The 10,043-nt window shown below is 41.1% G+C and overlaps 2 protein-coding genes across 3 annotated transcripts in view; both read left to right on the top strand.

Annotated features, from left to right (window-relative positions):
- The window catches only part of dgcr6 (DiGeorge syndrome critical region gene 6), a 5,860-nt gene extending 3,615 nt beyond the window's left edge, over window positions 1-2,245 (top strand). For both annotated transcript variants that reach the window (XM_005729517.1, XM_005729516.2), the window contains exons 4-6: window positions 1,016-1,116; window positions 1,201-1,341; window positions 1,456-2,245. In XM_005729517.1, coding sequence (XP_005729574.1) covers window positions 1,016-1,116; window positions 1,201-1,341; window positions 1,456-1,533 — 320 coding nt within the window. In that variant the 3' untranslated portion in view covers window positions 1,534-2,245. The remainder of the gene's footprint in view (window positions 1-1,015; window positions 1,117-1,200; window positions 1,342-1,455) is intronic.
- Window positions 2,246-2,721: 476 nt separating this feature from the next.
- On the top strand, window positions 2,722-8,688 carry slc7a4 (solute carrier family 7 member 4). Its single transcript, XM_005729512.1, has 5 exons — window positions 2,722-2,881; window positions 3,970-5,033; window positions 5,135-5,841; window positions 5,932-6,040; window positions 7,664-8,688. Exons 2-5 carry the CDS (start codon window positions 4,052-4,054, stop codon window positions 7,879-7,881), a joined length of 2,016 nt encoding a protein of 671 aa, XP_005729569.1. The 5' UTR covers window positions 2,722-2,881; window positions 3,970-4,051; the 3' UTR covers window positions 7,882-8,688.
- The last annotated feature ends 1,355 nt before the right edge of the window (window positions 8,689-10,043 follow it).

Here is a 10,043-nt window from a genome sequence, read left to right as displayed (position 1 = left end):
CCAGTGTCCTGTTATAATTTAGATAGCAAGGAGCAGACGGCTGAGTTTATTAAACTCCACCGAAACAATCTGCAAATGTCATTAAAATTTAATAAACTATCATCTTGTCTTTATTTTTAGTTAGCACATATCTTAAACACTTAAAACTGTAAGCTAATGATAGTTATATAAGAGCAGATGCATGCTGGTGCAATAAGATGTAGGTTTTACGTCCAATAGATGCATGATCTGATTAGTCGACTAATCGCAAAAATAATCGGTGACTAGTCGACTATCAAAATAATCGTTTGTGGCAGCCCTAATTTGTAAAGAACTCTTGCTACAGATGTCCAACACTGAGTGAATGACACGCACCAAACCATGGCCATAGGCGAGGCTTATGTTACTTATGAAAACACAAAGCATCTATCAGGTGAAAATATGTAGGCTAGTTCATACAAATTGGAATAATTTATTTCCATGAGGTCGACTGCACTTGTGATGTAGCTCAATTTTAGGTCTGTTTTAAGGGATCAGCAGGTCGTCATCTGAAGATAATGACGTGGATTTGGCATGAACTGTTCATGTCAACCCTTGCCTCATACGTCTTTCCTCATGTTGTACATTTTCCATTGTTATACCTCTGACCTGTCTTCCCCATGTGATGTTGTAATGTATGAATGGTCGGAAGGGTAAGATGGCGCTGGCAAAGGTCGGCAGCCTTAACCCAACAAATTTTCCACTCGTGGGACTAATAAAGGTTATCTTATCTTATCTTATGACTTATGCTGCTATTACACAATGACAAAACTGCAGACAGTGACTTCAGGAACATAGAGAGGGAAATATACAAAGAGTTGTCACCTGTTCACAGGAACACCATTTAAACTGGAACGCCCGCCATTCCTGTTGTCTGGTATTTGTTGATTAACATCACTAACTTCCCCTGAAATTCACCGGTGCGGCAGGTATTACAGTTGCTTCTTGGGAAAGGAAACCTTAATCTGTTGATTAACTGGTTCTCTTTTGTGTGCAGCACTCAAACAAGACCTTGCACGAAAACACAAAGATGCCCTGCAGTCATGCAAGTCTCACAACCTTGTGCTGCTCAAGGCAAACCAACAAGCCGAGCTAGAGGTAAGCACTGAACTTCTAACATCTCTGCTTACTGAATGGTATTGCTCTATGCTTTTAGTTTACAACTTTGTGTTGTTGTATCAGGCTCTGGACGTTCGTGTGCGAGAGGAACAAAAAATGATGGATAAGAAGATCGTAGCAGAAATGGATCAAAAAGTGATAGACCAGCAAAACACGCTCGAGAAAGCAGGAGTCCCTGGGTTTTACGTCACTACTAATCCTCAGGTTAGTTAGCTAATGACTAAAATGTATACTGAGCCCTCAAATACAGATGGAGCAGTACTTTGTGACAGAGCAGAAGGCTGACACTAGCTGCTCTTCAAACTCTGTGTGTTTCAGGAGCTGACAATGCAGATGAACCTACTTGAATTGATCCTTAAGCTTCAACAGAAGGAGTCTCAATCTGGACTTCTATGAGGAGGATGATAGAGCAACCTATTTGTGCCAAACAAAACTGAGAAAAATTGGTCACAATCCAGTAACCGTGATCTGCCCCTGGGGTCGGCGAACATACAACACTCCTGTCTTCTAAGAAGTGGCAATTTCAGACGCATGCTCCGAGTGCTCTAATCATCAGTGTCATGTGGAAAAAAGCTGCTTTTGAAGTATTGAAGTGAGACGTTGCAAGACACAGTGAAGCGGTAGCAGGCTGTCATAGCTTAAATATCACAGCCTGTAAGAAATTAAGAAGGTGTTTTGTTATTAATCATTTAAACGGGTTTACCAGCCCTGACATGGGGACACGAGAGCCCCCCGAGACGCATTAATTCAACACTTGAAGTCAAAGGAGAAGTTTTGCTGATTTATGCGGACAGAGAAGTAACTCTGAGCAACAACGTATTGCTTTCTGTCAAGAAAATTAGTTATTTGATGTTTCTTTATGATATTTATTTAAAATGCGTAAATAGAAACACGCTTTGAAGTGTTGTCAGTTTGACTGTTCTGTTTTTTTTAAGCAACTTTATTTGAGCATTACTGTAATAGTTCCTACACTGTCATGTGTTTTTGTGGCTGTTCTGTTTGTTTCAATTATTTTGTATTATTGGAGAAATATATTCATGGTTATTATAACTGAATACATGAATAACGTAATCCATGAATAAATAAAAGTGCAGCCTAGCAGAATTAATGATTGCCTTAAGTTGTTTTTTTTATTGTTATTTTTTTGTAAGTTTTGTTTTTTGTCCTAAGGTCTAACATCAACTATCATCCATCATGTTATGATGCTGTATCAAGGTTTCATTTTAATGTTAACTACACACTCAGTATGCGACTATGGTAACAAACTGTATACAGGCAACAACAACAAAAAATGCCTACACAAACAAAAAATGATACACACATTTTGAGAGGAGCTCAAAAGGAAAAAAAGATACCAGAATAGGGACGATACCCCCAGTTTTTTCCTTTATTTCCAGTTCCCCCATTCTCATGGATCAGACGCTTAATCATACAGTTTTATTTTAATTTTCAGTCTTTTCAGTTGTGTTTTACTGGCTACATACATGCACATAGTAAATTTATCTGTCATGTAACCATAGGGACCCCCACCCCCCGGGGACCCTGTGGATTGAAAAATGGGTGGAGCCCAGCGGGGAACCCCTTTCAGCTGGAGCTGCGCCTTTAAGAAGCAGTCAGTCAGGGCAGTGCATGTTAATTTTATTCGACTGTGCACCTTCTGCTCCATCACCAGACGATGTACGCCGGTAACTCGCCACAGCTCAGGACCCGCAGCAGCACCGATGACGCATCTTGAACAGCGACGGTAAAGCAATCGTTGACTTTTTTTAAAATGGCATTGCGGTCGTTTATCATTACAAACGAAGCGTGGATCAGAAACTCACACCTATCTGTGGAAAGTGTGATGTAGCGCCGCATTTCGTCCACATCCAGGAGAGAGGCAGGGCGATGCACTGGTGTGATCCTCTCTCTGCCTGCGTTTCCATTTTGTTCTAAATTATTAATTTGGCATTTAAAAGGACGCACATTCAATCATCCGCCTGATCTTATTTCTGTTATTTGATGGTGGATAAGCACGCTTTTATACGTGTAATGTAAACGGCTGTGGTTGTAGTAGACAGCGGTCTTATTTGTAGAGGGGAATAAAGCGTTACGTAATTATAATGGAGGCATCCTGTTGTCGCCATATGCCGATCGAGGCCAGGAGTCGGATGTTGCACCGCCCAGAGCGATAGGAGAAATATCTGGAAGTACTGAAACAAAGACTAAATATATCAAAATAATCTGTAAATTTTTTTTCTTGCTCTCTTTTCCAACTGTGTTTGATGTTGTAATTTTACACATCAGTGATACCTTTTAGATGACGTGGACTGGCCCACCGTGTTAAGAGGGTAGTGCCACTCACTATAGACTCTTGGTTTAAAGGAGAAAAACATGAAAGCAAATAAAAAGGCAAAGATTTAAAGATATTACAAACATCTGGCTGGTGATCCTGGTTATCAGCTGGTATGAGATCTAAAGCTTTTTGTTTTTATTGTAGAGCATAGGGTGACAAAATGTTGTGTATAAAAATGTAAGAAACTGAAGTTTGACTTGATGTATGTAACTTTTTTTTTGTCCAGTATCTCTATGACCCTTCTGTGATTGGGAGCAGGACCTATATTCAGATATGTTATGATTTTAAGCTGTATAAATGAAGATATTGTCAAATGTAAATGCAGGACCTTAAAAATCTCTATAGATAATATTTTTCAAGGACATGGACATCATTTCTTTAAAGGTACAGCTTGAAAGAGAACTTTGCGTCCAAAGTGGCATTGCACATATAGTATGCATCAGCTGATTTGTGAAAAATACATATTTAGTCACGAAATGCAAATTGCTTTTTTACAGGTTCTCTTCATAAGCAGGTAATGGATCCAGTGTGACTGCTGCACCACTATCCTGCCCAGCTGGCCTGCCTAACCCTTTAGCTATGGCAACCTGTCCGAGAGGCTGTGCGCCAGCGGTGCGCCTTTGTCAGAAACTGAACCGCCTCAAGACACTAGAAGATGACATGATGGCCACGTCCCTCAAACGCTGCCTCTCCACCCTGGACCTGACGCTGATGGGTGTCGGTGGAATGGTGGGCTCCGGCTTGTATGTTCTGACAGGAACGGTGGCCAAAGACACAGCCGGGCCCGCTGTCATCATATCTTTCGTCTTCGCAGGTATAGCTTCCTTATTGGCTGCCTTTTGCTACGCTGAGTTCGGAGCGCGCATCCCCAAAACGGGATCCGCCTACATGTTTACTTATGTCTCTGTGGGGGAGTTGTGGGCCTTTCTCATTGGCTGGAATGTGATTCTGGAGAACATGATCGGTGGGGCTGCGGTGGCTCGTGCCTGGAGCGGCTATCTAGACTCAATTTTTAACCACGCCATCCAGAATTTCACAGAGACGCACATTATGCAGTGGAACGTTCCCTTCCTCGCGCATTACCCTGACCTGCTCGCGGCAGGAATTCTGGTGGTTGCCTCATTTTTCATTTCCTTTGGCGTCCAAGTGTCCTCTTACCTCAACCACATCTTCTCCACCGTTAGTATGGGGGTTATTGTTTTCATCCTGGTTTTTGGCTTTGTGCTCGCTGAGCCAGCCAATTGGAGCCAGGAGCAAGGGGGCTTTGCACCTTACGGCATGTCGGGAATACTGGCAGGTTCGGCTACATGTTTCTATGCATTTGTGGGCTTTGATGTAATTGCTTCCTCAAGTGAGGAGGCAAAGAATCCACAGAAGGCCGTCCCTATCGCCACTGCTATCTCCCTTGGATTGGCAGCAACAGCCTACATCCTGGTCTCCACAGTGCTTACGCTGATGGTACCCTGGCATACACTGGACCCCAACTCGGCTCTGGCAGATGCCTTTTTCCGCCGTGGTTATAGTTGGGCTGGAATTGTTGTGGCAGTCGGTTCCATATGTGGTGAGTTTGATTTAAATGCTTGTTGGTGCATTGTGTTTACCAGGTGTATTGATTTATCAGTGCCATATTTTGACTTGTGTCCTCTTTGTTCCACTTTCTAGCCATGAACACTGTGCTGCTCTGTAATCTCTTCTCCCTCCCTCGGATTGTGTATGCCATGGCAGAGGACGGATTGTTCTTCTCCATTTTTGCAAGAGTCAATCCCATCACCAAGGTTCCTGTTAATGCTATTCTGGTGTTTGGAATCCTCATGGCCACCATGGCTCTCATCTTTGACCTGGAGGCCTTGGTTCAGTTCTTGTCCATCGGGACTCTCCTGGCTTACACCTTCGTGGCAGCGAGTGTTATCGTGCTGCGCTTCCAGCCTGAGAAAACCAGCTCCAAGGGAACGCCTTCTACATCTCCCATCCCCAACAACGAGCCTTCTCCTGCCCCCTTGGAATCTCAGACCATATCTGAGGACAGTGAGGAGCCAAAGCAGTACGAGTCCTTCTCAGACAAACTCCAGTTGGTAGAAAGGCAGAAGCAAAAAGAGAGGCGTGGCGTGGGGCAGCTGAAGGCGTGCTGGGAGCCGTACCTGGACAGGCTGCTGGGGGACTGTGAGCCCGGTGAAGTGGTGGCCTTCTGTGTGCTCACTTTGATAGTGAGCTCGGTGTCCCTCTGTGTTGTGCTAGAATTTGGAATGAAACACCTCCAGCTGCCATTGTGGAGCTTCACAATGCTTCTGGTGATTTTTAGCTTAGCCTACATTCTCAGCCTTGCTATTATATGGGTCCATGAGCCACAAAGAAACAACAAAACATTCCAGGTGAGCTTTTACAGACATTCTCAAGTCTATATTAAAAAGAAGGAAAAACTGTACTGCTTAGAGACTGACAGAGTGTTTATTTTTATATAGGTACCTCTGGTTCCATTGACTCCAGGTGCCAGTATCCTCTTTAATGTATTCCTCATGATGAAGCTCAGCTTTCTAACCTGGATTCGATTCACTGTGTGGATTGCCATAGGTAAGAGGACATCAGAACTTATGCAGAAAATATTGGGGCCACTAAAAGATTTCAGTATATTCCTCCAAAAATATATATTTTTGCCCAACTTAAACTTTGGGCAAATAGATTTACTTTTACACAGCCGGCTCATGCAACTCTCTATCTGCACAAACGGTGGCCGTCTGTGTTATCTCAGGAAGTAGTTTGAATACGCTACCATAAAACATCTGCCTTTTGTTTCAGGTGAACTTAATGCAACCTACACAAGTTTTACAATAAAAGGCTGGTCATAAAAGATCTTCTGTTCTCTTAGGAAGCAGAAAACCTTTTATTATCAGTCCTCTGTAGATGTAGGCGCTGGACAAACAGCTTTTTGATGTCCCGTCTGTCAGTGGGAATCACTTGGGAAGCGTAATTAGCTGTATTAGCTTAAGGCTTCTCTGGGCCACTAAACTGTTTAAACTTCCCTGTCACACTGTTGCAAGTTAACAAAATACACACATGTGGGATATTACTGTTGACAGGGCTTCTGGCTAAATTCTCACTCCCTTGAGGCAGGAATGGATACTTATCTCCCATAATGTAATTATGGAGTGTTATTTTATTTTTTTTAAATTTAACTCAAAAGTACTCTTTTGCTAAAGTACTATTCATAATATTAGGCTATTTATCATTACTGGTTCACTGATGTAACTATTACATCAGAGGAAAAGCAGAATGGCAGAAGTCAACTTTTCAATCCGCTCCCTTTACTTACAGTTGGGGGGGAAATACTTATTTGAACCCCTGCAGAATTTCTAAGTTTGATCACTTAAACAGTATCTCATTTTTATGCTTTGTCCAGAAAAAGAACACATTACACAAAACTTGTAAATTGATTTGTGTGTCATTGCGTGTTATACAAAGTTATACAAAAATTCAACCCTGTGCAGTTGTTTAAAAGAAAGATTTAGCTACAGAGACTGTAACAGGCTGTAAACACAATCTTTTTGGCTGTTGATAATAGGTCTCTAAGGAGATTGGCTTACTTTACTCAAAGGAGAGCTAGCCTCAAGTGGCCATTTGAGAAACTGCAGTTCTCGACATTTCTGAACTGGCCTCATTTTTCACAATCAGAAGTTGCAAGTGCATTAAAAACTAAGTGAAAGCTACCCCTCAAAACTAATAATAGTTGCATTAACTTTAGCTCTGTGTGGTGTTAACTGCACAGAGCATTGCTAACAATCACTTATGTGGCCAAATGATTGTAAACCTTTATACAGTAAACTTTCAGATCTTTTATACAGTCACTGATGTGACGACTTTGAATGTAACAACCTGCAGGCTTTGCATTTGAGCGTACATTAGCATGCTGACTGTAGTATTTGTCTTAAAATGCCATTTTGCCATCAGCAGTCCTATAAGCAAGCCTGGCCATCTAAGATGGACGGTAACTACAATGTCAGTTCATTTGAAAATTGTAACGTCACATCTAGTAGATTGGCTACACTCAAGTAGATTAAATAATAAATTTCTCTCATACGTACACCTTCATCTTCTGCATCAAACACAAGGACAAAAAAAGAGCCATTTTGTAGCTGTATGCTGTTATGTAGAGTCAAATTCTTGCTCTAGCTTTTTTCCATCTTGTCTCTCGCGCAGGTCTTTTTGTGTATTTCGGTTACGGGATCTGGCACAGCAAGGAGGGAATACGGGAGCTGCAGCCCAAAGACATGGCCGCACGCTATGTGGTGTTACCCAGCGGCAGCCTGGTAGAGACAGTGCAGTCCGTTCAGCCCGATAGTCAGCTGGACACCTCAGCGCACCACATCGACAGCCCCGCTGCCTCAGCAGCCGAGGATTGCAACAGAAAGAGATAATGTGTGACCAGTCGTAATCATTAAAACTGCCCGGTGTGTTGTCGCCCAGTCATATGCTGTACTATAACTAGTGTACTATCTGCATCTCACTCCCTTTAGCACGTGACAGGCTATACTCGTTGCTCTGCAAATGTATGCACACCACAGTCTGGGGGATGCACTCCTTCTGTCTTATTGTGAAGCCTATTTGTATATCTTGTAATTTTCAAATGTACAGTAGAGAGCTTTATTACTGTCCTGCAAACATTAAGCATCAAAATTGTGTTACATGCCCTAAGACCAGCTCTTTTCTTGCAACCTTGCCAGTTTGTCAGATTCCACATATATGGTGCTTTCTTTGTGACAAACAGTGGAGTTGTTTTGTTTTTTTATGTTACCACAGCAGTGGAGCTGCAAAACCAATGTCTCTTCTTTTTGCTAACAAAGTAGAATATCATTTAATTCAGTTAATGCATTGTTTCCTGTTTGTTGTAATTTGAACAAAGAAAAGCACAGAGTTCAGTTTTTTCCTTTATCAGATTGAGATTCTTCTCCCCAGAACTGGCTTTTGCTATTTGGTAGTATATAGACTTCCCCAAGTATTTTTCTTTAGGACAAAGTATTTAATCCTATAATATAAGTAATACTCTATGTATTTTTTTTTCGATTTTTACTATTTATACTATTATTTTACACATTAGCTTAGCCATTCTTGTCTCTGTTATTTTTGTGTGTCACTCATAAATTTTGCATGTACTTCTATTGGTCTATAATCAGTAATTAGCTGGTTGAACACTTCAGTTGTTCTGTTAAATCTCCTAAATCTCATCCCATGACCCACTTCTTTCTTTCGTGTCACTGATCTTGCACTCTGAGTCTTTTTCTCATCCAACTTTTAGTCAGCAGCCCCTTTCACTTCTCCCACTGTCAGCATGAGATTATGTAACAAAGCACACCGATTGTTGAGACAAGCTGGGATGATGTCGATATATTAATATCAGTGTAAACCTATCAAACGGGAGTCTTCACACACAAATACTGCAGTCACTGGTCGTTAAGTTAAATTGGGATCTGCACCACTCCCCCGAGGGCCTCCATAATCCCGGCAGATTTACTGCGGTCCCTGTCGCCAGTCTGCAGCTTGACCTAGATTAGGGAAAGTCGCATATGTGAGAGCGCTCACATCAGATGGATAGCATTCCCACAGTTTACACTTGTGTCAATAATTGAATTTAAGTGAGCTTTTATTTCTCAATCACATATGTTACTCTGTGTATTTAAAAAACAAGTTTATTCTGATTTTATTCTTTTCAGTTTATGTTTGCATGTGTTACACAAGAAACCAATGGCCTTAAACATGTTGTAGTCAATGTATACTGATGTCCAAAGCGAAAACACTCAGTCTGAATGGTTCAGTTATTTATTTGTCTGATGGAGAGAAACTGTTATACTGCACACCATGCTTTGAATTATTAAACCAAAACACAAACATAGGTAAGAATGTACACTAGGAGGCATTTGGCATAGTTTTAAAAAAGGAGTCAGGTTCAAGAGAATTTTGTACAACTTTGCACAGTTTTCAATCCACTGTCTTGTAATTTTGTGTCAGTGTTCTGCTTTTAATGTCAGCCCGGTAATAGATATTCATACTGTGGTGCTTTTTTAAGCTGAACGTTCTCACAGTTATAAATGGTCCAAATCTTTTCTTACTTCTGAGTAGTATTGTACTCTGTTCTCTGCACAAGTCTCAAATCTTCTTCTTATCAAGTCTGTTGTGGTGAATGTCTATGTAAAATGCAAAAGACTAAAAAATAAATGTTTTGAAGCAGCATTTACAAAAAAAAATACTGTGCAGAGTTTGATTTCAGTCTCTTAGAGAATCACATCCATGTAGTATTCACATCCTTTTGTTGTTTATAATAATCATAATAATACATTTTATTTGTAGCCGCCTTTCTAAAACCCAAGGTCACTGTACAGAGCATACAAGATAAACAGTAAAAGGATAAACAGGTATTGTTAGGTATTTTAGTACCATGGTAGCATTTACTGGATATTGTTTTATAGTGACATTATGCAGGAAAACTTTGTCATTCAATAAGGCCCCTATGTTTTAGTTATTTTTCTCTTTGACCCAAGAATTGATGTGTGAGAATCACAGGCTGGTACAAGGTTGAAATACC

Source organism: Pundamilia nyererei, unplaced genomic scaffold (genome assembly GCF_000239375.1).
Source record: "Pundamilia nyererei isolate P.nyererei 1_Seehausen unplaced genomic scaffold, PunNye1.0 scaffold00033, whole genome shotgun sequence".
In the NCBI taxonomy this organism is placed as follows: Eukaryota; Metazoa; Chordata; class Actinopteri; order Cichliformes; family Cichlidae; genus Pundamilia; species Pundamilia nyererei.
The sequence above is the reverse complement of the archived record's forward strand: the minus strand, read 5'-3'. Positions and strand labels throughout refer to the sequence as shown.